Below are 18,998 nucleotides of genomic sequence, written 5' to 3' on the forward strand. Positions count from 1 at the left end.
TGACATAGATAATAATTATACATAATTTGTTTCGTGTAGTTTGCATTATTTTTACGACTTCCATATGATAAAAGCACACCAAGTATATGATATAGCGGGTACAATATATCACTAATATGATATATATGCCGCACTGTTAAAACAATAGTGTACTATGTACACGCTGTACGTGTTATGTATGTGTTATGTACACGCTGAAGTTTATTACAGACAAGTAAACAATTTTCTATTTGCCAAATATATTTAAAAATAAAAGAAAATAAATAATTTCATATTTAGAGTAATTTGAGTATTTTGAGTACCAAATTCAATTGTTTCTAACAACGGTTTTATTAACGTGTAATGAATCAAATTTACGTTCAGATTTGATATAATCTTGGATTTCACATATTTTGAGTTACGACACTATTGTAATAGCAGTGCGATATAATAATAAAAACATCTATATTTTAATATTTATATATATTATTGTTTTATCCAAAACTGTCATAAACTAATCATAATTTCGATTTGCTCTCCATTCCATCTAAGCCAGTTAGCAAAAATTTACTTATACATGGTGCCATTCTTTCTGGGTTAGTTATAAAGACATCATGATGTCCCTCCACTTTTACTACTTTGTAATTTTCTAGCTCTTCCTCGAGTAAGAAAGGTATAGTTTGATAAAATCCCTTTTGAATAGACCCTTTCGATATGACAGCTAGAGTGGGTGTAGTGATTTTGGCATAAAGGTTTTTTATTTGTTTAGTTGATAATACAGGCCGGGTTGTTAGTTTGGTGCGTTCGTCGAACGTGTATCTGTGGGGAAGAAAAATATAAATGTTGAAAAAAAAACTTTCATAGATTTCTCAAGTCAAGTTTTATAACGGCATGGCTCCGTCGTTTTACACGACGGTTCCGTCAATGTTTGGGTTGGAAGACTCAGGGCGATGACTCAGGGCAGTTGGGGCAAGGTATTATGGCGATATCTCCAATGAACACTAGGCCAACATAATTTTTGGACCTTTTCTATTTTTATTTTGTTTTTTGCTTTTTTACTTTTTTTACGATAAAAACTTTTTACTTTCTTTTTTTTCACAAAATTCAGGGAGCACAATATTGGTAAATAAATATGGCTGTTTACAAAAATAACAGAAAATGACTAAAAATAAAGTTGGCGTAGCTCATTGGAGGTATCGATGAGATGGGTGTAGTGTAGTTAGGAACCATCGAGTATTTAACCAAAAATAAAGACGAAATGTCATTTAACTTGTTTGAAAACTATTCTGCCATATCATTACGGTGACAACTGCGCTCCGATTGGCCAGCCCGAATTCGAAACAATTGACGGGTGTCGTCAATCGGTGTCGTCAACTGTTTCACTTCAAAACGACCATTTAACTTGAGCTTTGCTATAATGGACGATAATTGCAAAATTACATATTTAATATTTAATTACCGATGAAACGTGATTCCATTTGTTTTGTAATTAGATGTTTTGCTGTTTGTCCCACACCACCAAATAGTACAGTATGGCATTGTTAGAGATATTATCTTTATTACAATAAATATAGAATATTTTTTGGAATATACGGAGACGTACACACAGGTCAGTAGTTGGCCTGTCTGTATTTCAGTGCAAACGAGAGTTGATATTTTATAAGAGCTGTATCGCTAATGTGTTACCAGGAATATAACAATTAGCATTTAATACACCGTCATTGTTTATTGTTTTCAATATAAAATAAAACCTAGACGTCTGAAGTTCAATTCAATCTCACAACCAAAGGTCGAGTGCAAATTCCACATTTATCTGGGATATAAGTTAAAGAGTTGTGTTTACACGTGAGATGATAGTATTGAGATACATTTAGTTGAGGAAATTAAACAATTTTTTATTCGCCTGAGAGGAAACCCGTGCCCAACAGTGGGACGTTTAAATGTGTTGATGATGATGAATATAGAATAATTCAGATTTTTTTTATAATATCAAGTGACGGGAAGAACAAGTCGTGCGCCTGATGGTAAGCTACACGCCTGTCCATAACAGTTGCAGTGTCACACAGAGTTTTATATCGCAAAGATCTGAGGGGCACTGCCACTGCACCCGTCACCCTGAGACATTAGTTGACTAGTCCCATGTGCCTGTAATTTCAAAACGCCAGCACCCTTCAAAACCGGAACGCAGTAATTATTGCTTGGCGGCAGAAATAGGTAAGGCAGAAGTTCCTTGCACGAGCTCTTTCACTAGGACCTCTACTGCTACTAAACTCACTGCTCTACTGTTGCAGGAAGTACTTACTTACACATGCGGTTGTGTTGTGGCATATTGGACATGTACATATATTATCAATTCATAGCATAATATGATTGGTATATTATATCCGATAAAAGATGCGGAATAATATTGCAATTTGCTACATAGCAAGCAATAAGGCCTCCTTTTGCACTTTGGTATTTTTTATACCTATGTGACTGTTCCACTGTAACTTTTTGCGCAATAAAGAGTATGTCATTCATTGAATTTGATATAGTGGTGGTGGATTCAGATATGCGGTTGTCTTGGAGGAGGACATAGAGTGTTGGTGGATGATAATAATGTGGATTACCTGATAAGGTGATTCCTCTCGTCTGCAGGCTCCGAAAACCGCTCGAGTGTCGCACGCGCAGTCTCCGGTGTTAAATTTCTGTTTTTACAAAGCTTTTCTATTGCCTGCATAAAGAAAATACACATTATAGTAGAAAGGCGAAACACATGTCGGATATATATTTTTTTGGTAGTGGTGAGTCACCAACTACAGTTACACACACAGTGTATGCAACTGTAATTACGTTTGTGTTATTAATTTTAACATTCGCTGGGTTGGCGAAGCGACAAAGTAATTTACCTCCATTTTTATTAATTACAGTCCCATCGTCACTTTTAAACTATTTATTTACACACATACCATAAACCCTCTATGATGTGTTCAAAAACAGCAAATTACGGCCAGCACAAAGTAAACTGTTTTGTTAGAACAAATTTCTTATTTTTTTAAATAAAATGCAAATTTCCCAAAAACATTGCTTTTAAAATTGCGCCATTTTAATTTTGAGGGTGCGATATGACGTATCGGTCTGTGCTTCTCACGGTTCGAGAACTTACCTCCTGCCAAGTATGGGTAGGGCGTTTTTCCTTGGACATGTTGTAATGATCATATCTCTTAAAATACGACGTGAAGGACTTATCGTACCTGTGTGACAAAATAAATAGAGTGGTATGAACAATCTTTTCAAATTAAAAGTAGCAGTAGAGCTCCTTGTGAAAGAGTGCGTCCAGTAGTAGCTAAGACACAAGAGTGACATAAAGCGCGAGATGTCTCTACGAGAATAGTAGTATCTCGCGATGCTTTTGCACTACGTCGGATTCATATCAGCAGGCTGATTTTAATTCATTATCGGAATCGATCCGATCGATTAGCCCATCCGAGTCTCGAAATCAGATGTGTTTCCTACTATATCTTTCTAATTTGTGAGTTAATACAACTATTGTTCCGATTTGAAATGTCAAAAGTTTGAATCGCAATTATGCGCCTCGATTCGGAAGTGACGCAGTTTCCGAACGGGAGAGGAAATCAAAATCAAGCTGCTGTTACGAATCCGAGAAATGACGATCCGAAATGTCACAGGGATCATTTTATCTCTAGGTGACTCGAATCTCATTTAGTGCACAAGCGACATAGATTTGTGTAGTCTCGGATTCGGAACTATACGAACGGGATGCAGTGCATAAACGCTCTTAGGCTGTACTAAGACGATCTTAAAAGATGTTATTTAATTACTACTGGTGACATTACAGGCACATGGGACTTATCAATTTCGACCCTTCCTACGTAAAGTATCCTATGTCGAAATCGCCAAGTTTACAGGGAAGCGTTTTAAAGTTTTCAATTCACTGAAATGTGCATAACACGTGAGTTTAGCATTTCTCAGTTATATTCGGCAAAGCCCGTTACTTTAAAACTCGTTCTTGAATAAAACTGAGAAATGCTAAATTCACATTTTAGGCATATTTCAGTGAATATAGAACTTTAAAACGCTCCCCTGTAAACTTGGCAGTTTCGACATACGATACTTTACGTAGGAGGGGTCAATTTATGTCTCAGGGTGACGGACGCTGTAGAATTTAAGCTCGAGTGGCACTGCAACTGTTATGGACATGCATGTGTAGAGACACGGATATTTAAGTAGCAGTAGAGCTCCTTGTAAAAGAGTTCGTCCAGGGAAGTACTGCTACCAAACAGTAATCTGGGCATTACTGCGTTCCGGTTTGGAAGGGTAATGTTGCTGGTGAAATTACAGGCACATGGGACTTGTCAACTTATGTCTCAGGGTGACGGGCGCAGTGACACTTTAACTGTATTGGTACAGGCATATCAGTGGGCAGGGGACTGGGATCCCTTGCCCGCATTGCACTGTCTCACTGATCTAGGGGCGATTGGACAAGCGAGCCGACTCTCTATTCTCTTCTCTCTATTCGGAGCCTTGGTGAAAACCGTGGCGTCCAAGGGCGGAACGCAGCAATTCTCACATTACTGCTTGGCGGCAGAAATAGTTAAAGTGGCAGCACTTCCGGGGATGAACTCTCTCACAGGGAGCTCTTGGCTCTACTGCTACTAAATACCAAATTAACAATCAGTCAAATAAGTTATTATTCGTTTCGCTAGAATACCTTACCAATTTGCAAAGTCCTCTGGGTCTATTGTTTTAGGCCAAATTTGGTCAATCTCCACTACTTTGGACATGCGGTTTGGATATGCCAGCTGGTAGAATCTACCTGCACGTAAAATAAAAACCATTATATTGCCCCCATACAGTGAATTCATTCTGCTATTATAGTAAAAAAATGGCGTTGTGACTTTATGTAATGACGGCGGAAAAGGTCGTTTTTAAAAAGAATTTATTATTGCAATCAAAGACTTTTAAACAAATCTAAATAATAAGCTAATTCGCCATAGGTGAGAGTCAGCATTTACCAGGCTTTACGCCATTGTAACTTGTGTCACTATTTTTTTTTCCGAGGTAGATAAGGTATGAAGTTACCGCAAGTGAAAAGTATATTTTTTGTTTAATTTCATTGCTTTAAACAATATTTTCTCGTTTGTTATAATTATTAATACAAAGATCGAACACCAGAAAAAATTCCTTCGATCCGGCCGGATTCGAACCGACGTCTTCTAACATACCGTGGCAGACACTATACCAACGAAGCCACGGAACGAACTCTATATATCTAGTATCTTTGTGTTTGGTTTTTTAACGACTTTTTAGCCGTAGCGCCATCTATGAGAAATGTATGATATTTCGAAATTCGAAAAAGAAAAATTGGTGAGATCCGCTTGTTCGTACCGTGACTTAGTTGGTATAGCGTCTGGCACGGTATGCTAGAAGACGTTGGTTCTCAGGGTCTTGATAGACGCACGCCTGAGGACTCTTTCGATCTTGTCTGTGACACCTCTCACGTAAGGTAAAATGGCAGGTCTTCCTTCGCCTGTTGGTAATTTAAATCCGGAAAAATAGTTTCATTTCCTATGTCTAACAATCGCGAGAACCTAAAAGCTAAAAGGTTGTAAATCTCGTGTCGTTTATCTTAGATATGTTAATAATAAATCAATTTCGCTGGAAATGTGGGTTACGTTAGTTATGGAAGGTGACACACGGCGAGGCTTACCGCAATTTTTTTTAATTTCTTGTTTAAAAAAATGAGACAAAATCTTGTGTCAGGTAAATTGTATGTTGCATTGTTTATTTTAACGCTGCGCGCCTCATTGCACCAATTTGGAGCGCACCTTTAGCGCCCAATAACACGAGGAGAAAGTATTCGCGCGGCGAACCCCAGTTATCACGCCTTCATATACATTAATGCCGAATCTGAATTCTATTTACTAGGCAACAACATTTAAATTTCTCTGAATAATACAACCGCGCGGGGGGTCCAAATGCAAGGCAGGTTCGCTCGCGTCCCCGAGACGCTCATTTAAGTTAAAACGTAAATGCTAAATAAATAGAGCGTATTTTGCCATGACAGTTAGACGCACGCGGTCGCTACGCGGCGGCAACGCGGACTCCGCTAGGCGAGGTGAGCGCGATGAAATTTGGGTCGAATAAATTCACCCTTAATATCTCTCAGAAAATGTCTTACCAATAGTGGTAGAAACGGAATGTGCAATATACACAAAAGTTTCCCAACGGAAATGTCTCCGGACGATCTCGATGGGGTACACGAAATCTAACACGTTAATCATCAGTCCTGGTGGGTACGGATCTGATTTTCCGTGGCCGGGCAATTCCAGACCTGTACAAAAAAAATTAAAAACATTGTTTTTTAGATAAAACGGTCGAAAAACGAAAAAAAAAATTACTTTTTTGTTTTTTTTTTATTTATTTAGAGAAATGGTATTGACGTATGAGTTTTTATACAGTAGGTATGTTCTGCCATTACAAGTGTTTACAGCAATTACGAAATGTAACATCAAGATATTCTGATATTCAGATATTCTGTATCACTTCAACCTATATTATGTACATGATGGGAGAAAATAAACGATTATTATAAACGATTATTATTATTTAATTTATATAGTATTAAAGTAATACAATATTAAAGGATAGGTACAAGGAGGGGGAAAAACTACTAAAGATTATCAAACAAAAGTCCTAAAATTCTACCCTTAAGGTGCCTACAAATTAGACGCTTATAGAAGCGGTGGCGCCACTGTGGCGTTACAGCCGCGCCACTGCTAATGTTAAAGCAGTTATCACATTCCGATTCAACTTTATAGAGTCGTGAAAGATGTCAATTTTGTCTGAGGTATGGGCAATTTTCAGGTAAGTTTTTTATACTCAATTTTGGTGACAATGTCTTTTTATTTAAATATTTATAGAATATCACCATGAAGTATTATTTAATATTCGAGTGTGGTAACCCGAAATATTCTTTAATATTTCACGAGGATATATTCGAGTAATTAAATAATAAAAATTGTCAACAAAATTGAGTTATGTTACATAACTCAATTTTGTACATAACTTATGTAGTTACCTGAAAATTTCTGATAACATTATTTAACCATTATATGCAGAATTGAACACAATATATGCGGATTCATGATAATTTACATTTTTTTAGGTTACCGGTATCAATTTTTTTTAATAACAACAAGTGACGGGACGAACAAGTCGAGTGCTTGGTGGTAAGCCACATGCTTGTCCATGACAGTTGTAGTGCCACTCAGAGGTTTAGATCACAAAGCTCTGAGGGGCACTGCCACTGCGCACGTCACCCTGAGACGTGAATTGACAAGTCCCGTTTCCATGCACTTGTAATTTCACCAACACCTTTACACGGCAAAACTGGAACGCAGTAATGCTCACATTACTGCTTGGCGGAAGAAATAGATGAGGTGGCAGTACGTCCCTGGACGAACTCTTTCACAAGGAACTCAACTGCTTCTAAAATGTTCAATTGTTCATCCTATCTTGCTATCCTAAAAAAACCTTGTTATCTTCTGTATTGCCTCGCTTTCTTCCTTTTTATAGAACCCTTTGGTACCACAACTTTACTCTTATGCCATTAGGGTCCAATTTTAGTTCTTATTACTCACCAATGTAATAAAACTTCCGCGGCAATAGTTTCAGCAGAGGCCGGAAGCTAGCAGCAGAATCCAGGTGGCCGTGAACAACTAGAACAGGTGGATCCGAGCAGTCGCCCCAGGCTACAACTGGAATTTAACGAGACAATCCAACAGTGAAATAGACAAATACAATAACAAGTGCGCAGTGAAGAGCTATAGAATTAATTGATTAAAATTATAATATAGCACCTCAGATTACAAAACAATATTATATGAGTATAGCACATTGAAACCAATACGGTCACTAAATGAAAATCTCATATTCCTAAATGTAAACTTACCAATGACCGTTTTCCGAAAGTTGGCTTTTCGTTCAGCGGCTGTATTGATTTCAATGCATAACATAAAAATATTAGATATCCTCGATTTGGTGCTAGACTAGCATAAAAATAGAAAGAGTACCTAAAAGTATCTTAAGTTTAAAATAATCATCAAAGATCGGAATAGCATAGCAACATTTATCTCAGCTCCAAATAACACACACATATAGATAGTGTATGAATACCTGAATAATTAAGAACTGTGAAATGTCGGACACAATAAGAGTCGTATTCCAGAACTCTACTCAATGCTCAAGTCAGGACTTGAGCAGACTTGAGTATGATTTCAAGCACTGGAAATACGACCCTAATGGCAAGGACTTGAGAATGATTTCTAGTGCTTTTAATCATTTTATTTTATTTTATTTATTTTATTTTATTTGGGGAGCTTACAGCTACTTTTACAAATTACATATCTAAGTATGCAAAGAAATGCCAATTAAAAGCTTCCACATATATACAGAAAAATTATAAACTAAACTACTTTCAAATCAACTATGCTAACTAACTTAAGACACATCTAATTTCAAATTCACATTACAAATTAGAAATGAACTTTTGGGTCAACATAGATTTGACTTCCAGAACGCTGTCGCAGAATAAATCCATGTTGAGGTCATCATTGAGTACGTTGAATAGTGCTAACGTTCTTGGCAAATAACTATTTTTTCTATAATTAGTTCGACTAATTGGAACATGGAGCAACTCCCGCCTACGCAATTTCCTAACTGGAATTTTAAATTCAACCTTGCTGAGGAGCTCAGGACAATCAATTCTACCTTGTGCTATATTCAATAAATAACAAATAACAAATAACAAACAAATAACAAATCATACTCAAGTCCTGACTTGAGCATTGAGTAGAGTTCTAGAATACGACCTTTAATCACTTCACTAACATAGTTTGTTATAATTATTAATACAAAGCAGTGGCTAGGTGTGAAAATTGTCGTTAGTAAAGCCGGAGCTAAACAAAAAACACCAAACGTAAGAAAAAGTAGTGATGAATAAAAAAATTGGCGATACTTAACCACAACTTATTAGCAAACAACATACTAGTATACTTCATTTCACTTATCAACTTATTGTACACATAAACTTTAGCACAAAACGTAGTATTTGATAACACGTTGAAAATTTTAAGCAAGCCGGAAGAAATCAACTTATTTGTACCCCTTGCCACTGATATAAAGAAACAATCCTTCGAGCTGACATGACTGAAACCTGAGTCTATGTTGGTAGAGCGGATCTTTGTATTAATAATAATAGTTCTTTTAGAAGACTGAGTGGGGTAAAACTTATATGCTTACTTTTCAAGACTGGAGTAAAACTTATATGATCTAGAAGTTTAAAATGATACAAATTGGACTGACTGGGAGACCAGGGAGTCTAACTTATCCAACATTTTAGAAATAGCGGGAAGAATTCATTTAATGTACAGACAGTAGCACATCAAGCTACATTTTGACTAATATTGTTCCATTGCACTGGAGGCGGTATTCAAACAAAGTGTATAGCTTTTTTTATAATACCAAGTGAGGGAACTAACAAGTTGTGTGCCTGGTGGTAAGCGACACATCTGTCCATAACAGTTGCAGTGCCACTCAGAACTTCAAATAGGTATAAAGTTCTGAGGGGCACTGCCTCTACACCCGTCACCCTGAGGTATAAGTTGACAAGTCCCACGTGTGAAGTTCTTAGGTTTTCGCGATTGTTAAACGAAACTATTTTTCTGGATGTAAGTCACGTATATTTGTTTTTTCCCAACCGTCAAATCAACTGTGACCATGGGACCTATAAAGGGCCCAAAACGTTGGTTTGTTTAAAAAAAAACAATTATACATGATTTAAATCCAGAACAATAGTGTCATTTCTTAAGCCCCATGTGGTTTTTCTTCATCAGCACCCTTGCCCTTCAAAATTCAAACTTGATAAATAAAAATTAAACAAAATAAAAAGGTTTATTTCTCCACAAAACAGAATACTTAACGAATAGAAAAATACAATTGAGTGATGTGGACAAAAAGGTTAAAGACTCAACAGTGCTGATTTTCAGTCTTTACCTGCAGCTAGCTAGCTGTTTGCTCGCTGCACCAAGCATATATCTACCATCTGCAATCTAACCACGGCTAAATGACAATATAATTTATTGATATATCATAAAAAAACCATAACCCAGTTTCAGAATATTGAAATTGTTTAATAATAATTGAGCTTTGCATCGTTAGAGTAACTTCCAATAAGCCTACTACGGTAACTAAATTTATCTATTCTTAAAAGAGAATTATGTGCTCTATCTTTTGCTATTTGAAATGGATATTTGATCATTTGCCAATTAGCCACGTTTTAGTTAGTGGATGGCAGATAAGCGGAGTGTACACCAAGCAGTAACCTACCTTAAGTAATAACTAGGTAAGAACTTAAAATTTTATGGCTGTCCGTGTAAACTATGCTATTGACTGTACATTCATATATGTATACACCCTTCTCCCACAGGGGTACGTAGAGACCACAAAATTGCACTTGCTACGATCCTGACACTCACCTTTTGCCTTATCAACACACATCAAGGCTTCCTTACATGCTTGTCAGTCAAAGTCACTATTAACCTGGCCTTTCTTTAGGACATCCATGATTTGGCCATGGTAAGTTTGCCTTGCTCGGTCCTGACCCGCTCATGTACTTCATTTTTAATTCATTGCTTAAGTAAAATGTTAATCCTATTTCATCATATCAGATCAATAAAAAATTATTGTTCAGAAGTTTGGAAGTGTAAATTTATTTGAACTCCATTTTTTATTTTTATGGATTACATGAAATGATGATTTATTTCCTCGTATTGTGCTCGAGTGCTGCACTTTCATTATAAACTTTAGTAAAAAGTCCCGTGACCCGCAGTAGAGTATATAAAATAAAATAAAATTGTACTTACTGCACATCCTACCCCATGGTGCTTCCATAAACCATTCCTTTTCTTGTAAAGACATTATTTCAACTTTATTTAAGACTTAATTATACTTGAAATATTCCTTCATTCGTATTACAGTGTTTTAAAGAATAAAATTAAAATATTCCGAATCTAAACTTGTTGAAAACTGAATATAAATTATCATTGAACTTGGACTATCTCTATATAGATAGTGATAGATCTCTTAATCGCATAGCACTACAAGATTACCTACTTATTTTATCATACAGTTTGACATATCAAAGGTTAGTCGTTTGGATACACCTATTATGTGTTTTGGCAGTCGGTATTTAGAGTATATAATAGTAAATAGTCAATTTTATTTAGTTATTTCTGTATTAATTTAAGTTTTTTTTCAATTACTGTTTTTATTACACTGTTGGAAATCATAACCGGCAACATCCAAGTGCATGTAACAAGGTACTCTTTGATCGAAGTATTCTATGGGTTTTAAGTCACCATACACAGGTTATATTTCACAGTTTCATTTTACATAATGTAAAACCGTTGCTGGTATCTACAAAATATACTGTAATATATTTTTTAGTGTAACCAATTTATTGACATATATAAATGACGAAGCAAAGTGTTAATTTTATCTATTCTGTACTTTGGTCTGTAATAAATCTGTTTGGTCTAACGTCATTCAGTATGATTATGCAATATTATGTTTGGTGTTCTGTAGCCAAACGAAGGGCCCATTATAGGCTCGACATGTCTGTCCGTCTGTTTGTTTAGTTTGTGGTCTCGAGGTATTCGTCATTAATGTCGTTTGTATCCACAGATCATGTTTGTATTCAGTGTTGTCAGACTTTTGTGAAGTTAATTCGCCAATTTATGTATGTTACACAGACCACATAAATCCGTGGTATGTTAAGTAAGTAGTCGATATTCGCCCAAGCCATAAAATCCCTAAAAATCAAGAAAAATAACAACAACTAGCAACAGTGACAGTTAGCTACAAAGTAATTTGACTATAAAATAACAATTTCGTTAAACGAGTTTATCGTGTTTTACAAAAAGATAAATATTGCTATATATATATATATATATATATAAAATTTATTTAAATTAATATAGAAATTTATTAGGAAAGAATTTACTAAACGTGACGTCAGATGGAGGTTGAGGGGTGACGAGGGGGTTAGGGCGAGGGGAGGAGATCACCCCTGCAAAATTTCAAAGTTAGGACGTTGATAGTTTTCGAGATATTAATTTTTTAAAATTCGAAAAAAATAACCTCAAAATTATATACTTTCGCACCAAATGCACGGAAAAATGAGTAAAAAATGTGGGAATGAGGGGTAGGCGAATATTAATAGTTTTCGAGAAAAATATTGTGAAAAATAACCTCAAAATCATATATTTTGACGTTTAGTGCACACGGGCTCCAATATATCTACCTATATCGATCCAATTCGTTTGTGCCCAGAAAGACTTCCGCGTTTGTATAAAAAAAAACTTAACCTAGGTATGTCTATCCAATTCGTTTCTGCCCAGAGGGACTTCCGTGTTTGTATAAAAAAACCTAAATTAACCTAAATAATCCAACTCGTTTCTGCCCAGAGGGACTTCCGCCCGTTTATGTTAAATTTTTTGTCCAAATAATTTAAACATATCCCTATACCCTTAGAATAATAACGCATAGAATGATAGTTTCATATCAAACGAACTGTCACAAGTGAGGCAAAAACCAAATTCATGTAGGCGTAAGCAACTTGTAACTACGCTCGTCGGCACGCACACAAATATACAAATAATGATGCCATGGAATAACATTTCCCTCAAAAGTGGGGAAATTGTATCTTGCTTAACTCATCATTAAGTTAAAGGTGCCTACAGATTTGCCCGACATTGTCGATCAGGTGCCTACAGATGTGCTCGGTTTTGTCGATGAAAAACGAATATAGCACTTATTTGTAAATCCAAGATGGCGGACACGATTTTTCAAAATATGCTATATGGGTATCCTTTTCGAGGTATTTGGGGATGCTCATTACGAATATGGCACTCATTTCTAAATCCAAGATGGCGGACACGAGTTTTGAAATAAATGCAATATGGGTATCATTTTCGAGGTACTTGGGGATGCTCATGACGAATATGGCACTCATTTCTACATCCAAGATGGCGGGCACGATTTTTCAAAAAAATGCAATATGGGTATCATTTTCGAGGTACTTGGGGGTGCTCATTACGAATATGGCACTCATTTGTAAATCCAAGATGGCGGGCACGATTTTTCAAATAATGGCAAGTTGGGTATCGTTTTCGAGGTATTTGGGAGTGCTCATTACGAATATTGCTTTTGTTTGAACTGTCGTGTTTGCCATCTTGGATTTAGAAATGAGTCCCATATTTGTATTGAACATTCCCAAACACCTCGAAAATGATACCCATATTGCATTTATTTGAAAACTCGAGTCCGCCATCTTGGATTTAGAAATAAGTGCCATATTCGAAACCTAAAACCGAAAATGCCATAAGCAAACATTAAAGAAAATAACTGTTAAAATAGATTAAAAAATCGCTTAAGAATGCTCCCCTTTTAAGAAAATAAAATATTTTAATATAAAATATTTCGCTTGAGTTACGAAAAGAAAGACATATAATAAGCTATCAAAGTTGTACTGGTGGTGCCAACACTATAGTAGAAACAAATATATAAGTACTGTAAATTTGTTGCAATATGTGCTCCAATTCAAATAAAATTAAAATAAATAATTATTCAATAAAGCATGAACGCAGAGCCGTTAGAAGTATTATAAAATAATTAAGTGTCCCAATCACTTACAGGAGTTAACGAAAACATTTAATGTTTATTAAAGTAAATATTAGTTCAAGATGCGCAAATAAATCTAAATTACAGGCACCACTAAAATTTACGTAATATAATTATTTTGATACAGAATAGCAAAATGGGGAGAAAAAAAATTCGTTACTTTGCAACACTTTCGTATCTTGTTGCCGCGAAATTATTTTTCTGTTTTAGTGAATATTTACATAAAAATATGAGTTGAAACGCATTACTTACTTGTGGAATGCGATGTTAGTGTCTATTTTATGTTTGTCTGTTGTATTTTTACACCCATTTACCGCACATTTCGTCATTTTTAGCAAAAAATTTTGGAGCTGTTCGCGGTGCAATATGACCTTGAGCACTAACAGCCCGCGCGCTCCTGGGACGCGTTTGGAACCCTCTAACTTGCCTCACTTAGCGTGTGCGGGCTAGGTTTCTATGCGTTATTATTCTAAGCCTATACCTATCTAAAAGTAAATAAAAGGCTTAAGGTTATTTTCCAAGATAACATTCGCACTTGAAAATGAAACTATCAACATTATATTTATCATATTCATATGTGAGTGAATGAAACAGAATGTGTTGTAGGTACGTACCGATATTAAAAAATAATTATATTTCGTAAAACAATTGAAGCAAATACACTGGAGTGCGAAGTTATCTTGAAATGTTAAGTTCATTTAAAGTAATCCTTTCGCAGCTTGAAGTTAGTGACGTAGTTTCATATATAAAAGATACACACACACAGATTAGACAGTAGGAACTTTCTACTACAACATTGTTGAGTCAAATATACTAAATCTATGATGAGGCCAACCTTAAAATAGTAAAGTGCAACAAGAATTCTAAGTTCTAAAATTTTGTGCTAGAATTTTGTTTTAGAAAAAGGTAGGTAGATATTGTACGAATGCATTACGAATTTATAGTAAAATAGCATTAAACTAAAGTATATTTCCACTTTAATTTTATCAATAAAACTAATACAGTAATATTTGTTCGGCCTTGGATAACAGTTCTTTGCTCGGATACACGCATATAGACAAAAATGTTATAAAAGTAATGTCACGGAAATAATTAGTTCCCATAATTTTAGAAAAATGGCATCAACGCTACTGAGAAGTGAAAAAGAAATATTTATAAATGCGCCATGGGGTAAAATAGCAGGTTAGTAACAAATTTTCCTACTTGTACTATGTAAAATGCAAAACGTTGTTAGTTTTCTATGCAACGTATATTTTTCAATAAAAAATAATTAAATCAAATCACATAACATCATGCCTTTTCAGTGTAGGTACCTAAATAAAATCGTCTCGTCTGTGGTAAGGGACATCATATATTTTAAATAATATTTTTATTATCCAGCGTTCTCACTGAACACGTTTCTTCAAAATAGACGATAAAATTAAAGGTATTTTGAATTGCAGCGCTCACGTGGGGTGACCATTCAAACCCTCCAATTATCTTATGCCATGGTAAAATGGACACTTCGTCTGGATTCCGGCCTCTAGTGTCATTATTGCCTCCTTCTTTCTTCTACGTAAGCGTAGACTTGCCAGGCAATGGTCATTCGGATCATTTTCCACCAGAGGGCAGATTTACTGTGGTCGATTTTGTTCCTACCATACATTATGTACAGGAACATTTTAAATGGAAGAAGTTTGCATATATTGGTCATTCTCTGGGAGTCATCATTGGTGAGTATTTTTTTTTATGTAGGCTTGCAACACGCGAGCTTATTTTTGTAAACGTTTACCTATTATTTTTGTTTATAGACTGTAATCTGCGCAGGATAAAAAACAATCATATTAATTAGCCATGCCCAGTTTGAGCTGAAATTACAGATAATACATATGTCATGCAATCAAACACAACATGTTCTTTAATTAAATTAAGTACTTATATCAAAATTACTTTGATATACAATGGAATAATAAAAACAAATTTATAACAAAACATACATGTTACATTGGTCAGTGAGTCAACAAAAGACAGACAACTAGAGATTTACATTTTTGTTTTATTTATTAATTTGAATCAGAGAACTATGGACCGTGCAATATAATATATCTTATGAACTTACATACATAAAATATAACAAGTAAATAACTTCTCATCGAGTATATAAACAGAAATAGAGACGAAATAAGGGCCATATATTCCTGGTAACACATTAGCGATACAGCTCTTATACATATCAACCCTCGTTTGCACTGAAATATAGACAGGCCAACTAGTGACCTGTGTGTACGTCTCCGTATATTCCAAAAAATATTCTGTATTTATTGTAATAAAGATAATATCTCTAACAATGCCATAATGTTCTATTCGGTGGTGTGGGACAAACAGCAAAACATTTAATTACAAAACAAATGGAATCACGTTTCATCGGTAATTAAATATTAAATATGTAATTTTGCAATTATCGTCCATTATAGCAAAGCTCAAGTTAAATGGTCGTTTTGAAGTGAAACAGTTGACGACACCGATTGACGACACCCGTCAATTGTTTCGAATTCGGGCTGGCCAATCGGAGCGCAGTTGTCACTGTAATGATGTGGCAGAATAGTTTTCAAACAAATTAAATGACATTTCGTCTCTATTTCTGGTTATATACTCGTTGTAACTTCTACACGAATTGCACTTGTCGGCGACGTGTAGCGCAATCTGGTGTCAAGTAACCAGCCACAAAACCCCCGATATACGACTCCCTTCGGCCAAAACTCCTCCTTCATATAGGTCAACAGTTATTCGGTCGGCACTTCACCACAAACGAATTAAATGGCGGGACTCCAACCGCTCGACCGTCATGTAATCCATGTTAGAATTTTAATTATGTTTCATTCCGGTAGAACCAATGTGGGAACTTAACTTTTCTAAATTGGTTCCGGTCTGGGTATTATGCGAAGTGCCCCAAAGTGAATTCGATTGTTCTGGTACTCAGAGTGCAGGGAATTCCCTAATTTGAGACCAGGCAATTGGAGTGGTTAGCTAGCACATTATTACATACCTCGTGTTGCAAGTGTCGTGCTACTAAATTTAGTAGCACGACATAATTAGTTGGATAAAATAGTCAGGCGTTTCATTAGTTCAAAACTTAACATGGTTAGAACATGTCAAGTTATGAACTAATGACACAAGAAGTTTTAGTAGCAGTGGAGCACCTTGTGAAAGAGTTCGTCCAAGGAAGTACTGCCATCTTACCTAATTCTGCCGCCAAGCAGTAATGTGATCTCAATGAGTGCTGGTTAAATTACAGGTACATGGGACTTGTCAACTTATGTCACAAGGCGAGCGACATACAATAGTCATCTGTAATACGAAGTACTTATGTATCGCATTGCTATTACAATAGTGTTGTAACTCAAAATATTTGAAAATCGAGATTATACTATTGTTGAACGTAAAATTTGATTCTCTACACGTCAATATAACCGTCATTAGAATGTTGTGATAAACAATTCAAAGGTATCTACTTTTTTTTCTTATTTTTTTTTATACATGACAGGCAAATGACTCCACTCCACCTGATGTTAAGTGGAAAGTGGTATCCAAACGTGAAGGAACCTAGTGCAGCGATGAAACCCTCACTGCACTAGCCACCTCCACCCTGCCTGCCTACAATATGCCTCTTCACGCCTCGTTTGAAGGACCCCATATCATAAGAGGGAGGGAAGACATGTGCCGGAAGGGAGTTCCATTTGTCAACCGTGCGGCAGAGAAAGGAGCCAACAAACCTTTTAGTACGCGATGGAATGCGGCAGGTAGTGAAACGGTGACTACGAAGGCTAGCACGCGTGCTTCTGAGCAGGAACGGGGAAGGGGGGATGAGGTTGAACAGCTCTTCAGAGCACTCACCATGGTACATGCGGTAAAAGGCGCTAAGCGATGCAACATCTCTACGCAGTTGCAGAGGTTCAAGGCGTGATGAGACCTCTTCGTCGCCTATAATTCGAGTAGCACGACGCTGTAATTTATCCAAGGCATCGAGTAGGTACTTGGCGGAGCCGTCCCACAAGTGCGAACAATACTCAACGCAAGACCGGACCTGTGTTTTGTACAGCAGGCATAACTGGTCCGGCGTGAAAAAACGTCGCACCTTGTTCAGGACTCCGAGTTTCCGTGAGGCTGTTTTGATCACAGATTCGATGTAGCTCCTTGGATTGAAATCACAGCAGATTGCCATACCGAGCAAGGTAAAACTGCTCTGAGGTGAGAGTGCTGTGCTCATCAGAGAAGGCATGGAAAGGAACGGCGACAATTTTGTTGTTAACGCGCAAATCTGTGTTTTCTTGGCGTCGAACTCAACAAGATTTCTAGATCCCCATGCAGAGATGAGGTCCAATATCCTATTGAGCTCACCGACAAGATTAGATCGCTCTCTGTCAGTATCGGCGCGCCCAGCTGCGGGGAACCCGTGATATCCCCCATGAACAGTGCTATCATCTGCATAACAATGAATATTCCCAAGTGGAAGCATATCATTGATATGCAGAAGGAAAAGCGTGGGAGATAGGACGGATCCCTGCGGTACGCCGGCGTTCACATTCACGAACCTCGAAATGCTGCCGTCAGAAACGACGCGAATTCTCCGCTCACGAAGGAAATCGGCAATCCAGCTGCATAACTGGGCTGGCAAACCGTACGCCGGGAGCTTGGAGAGAAGAGCTTTGTGCCAGACCCGATCGAACGCTTTGGCTATATCGAGGCTAACAGCCAACGACTCGCCACGTTTGTCTATAGCCTCACCCCAAATATGCGATAAGTACGCTAGAAGGTCACCCGTTGATCGTTTCGGACGAAACCCATACTGCCGATCATTAATTATGGAGTGATCTTCTAGGTATTGGGTCAGTTGTTTGTTAAGGATCCGCTCTAAAACCTTGCATATTATGGAAGTAATGGCTATGGGACGGTAATTATGCGGGTCTGATCGGTCGCCTTTTTTGGGAACTGGTTGCACATTAGCCTCTCTCCAAGAGTCCGGCACACGACCTGAAGAGAGTGACAGACGATACAGTCGCGTTAGCACGGGGGTCAACTCAGCTGCGCAGCTCCTAAGTACAATCGCTGGGATACCATCAGGACCACTAGCTTTCCGGACGTCGAGAGACTGCTGAGACACATCGCATTGTATGATACGAATATCAGACATCGTGTAGCCACAGTGAGGTAGAGTTGGTGGCTGTGCGTTACAGTCGTCGAGACAGGAGTTAGCCGCAAACAGATTTGCCAAGAGGTCGGCTTTATCTTGCGGCTTG

At 37.0% G+C, this 18,998-nt stretch overlaps 2 protein-coding genes across 2 annotated transcripts in view; one reads left to right on the top strand and one right to left on the bottom strand.

The window, feature by feature from the left end:
- Positions 1-290: 290 nt before the first annotated feature.
- LOC113226091 (serine hydrolase-like protein 2) lies at positions 291-11,047 on the bottom strand. The gene is made up of 7 exons (XM_026458608.1): positions 10,905-11,047; positions 7,623-7,739; positions 6,161-6,313; positions 4,696-4,795; positions 3,125-3,212; positions 2,589-2,692; positions 291-798 (listed from the first exon to the last, which is right to left on the bottom strand). Exons 1-7 carry the CDS (start codon positions 10,957-10,959, stop codon positions 498-500), a joined length of 918 nt encoding a protein of 305 aa, XP_026314393.1. The 5' UTR covers positions 10,960-11,047; the 3' UTR covers positions 291-497.
- A 3,775-nt stretch (positions 11,048-14,822) lies between these two features.
- The window catches only part of LOC113226071 (serine hydrolase-like protein 2), a 19,121-nt gene continuing 14,945 nt past the window's right edge, over positions 14,823-18,998 (top strand). The window contains exons 1-2 of the mRNA XM_026458589.1: positions 14,823-14,904; positions 15,165-15,434. Coding sequence (XP_026314374.1) covers positions 14,838-14,904; positions 15,165-15,434 — 337 coding nt within the window. The 5' untranslated portion in view covers positions 14,823-14,837. The remainder of the gene's footprint in view (positions 14,905-15,164; positions 15,435-18,998) is intronic.

This window comes from Hyposmocoma kahamanoa, unplaced genomic scaffold, assembly GCF_003589595.1.
Source record: "Hyposmocoma kahamanoa isolate Upper Pololo Valley unplaced genomic scaffold, ASM358959v1 181, whole genome shotgun sequence".
NCBI classification, from domain to species: Eukaryota; Metazoa; Arthropoda; class Insecta; order Lepidoptera; family Cosmopterigidae; genus Hyposmocoma; species Hyposmocoma kahamanoa.

Bases quoted from the DNA above. Each gene is read 5' to 3' on its own strand.
- LOC113226091 (XM_026458608.1), bottom strand. From the start codon at position 10,959: ATGTCTTTACAAGAAAAGGAATGGTTTATGGAAGCACCATGGGGTAGG. The intron at 6,314-7,622 runs GTGAGTAATAAG...TTTTTTGTACAG, and splicing joins GCGGAAGTTTTATTACATTG to GTCTGGAATTGCCCGGCCAC. The intron at 4,796-6,160 runs GTAAGACATTTT...TTTTACGTGCAG, and splicing joins TTCCGTTTCTACCACTATTG to GTAGATTCTACCAGCTGGCA.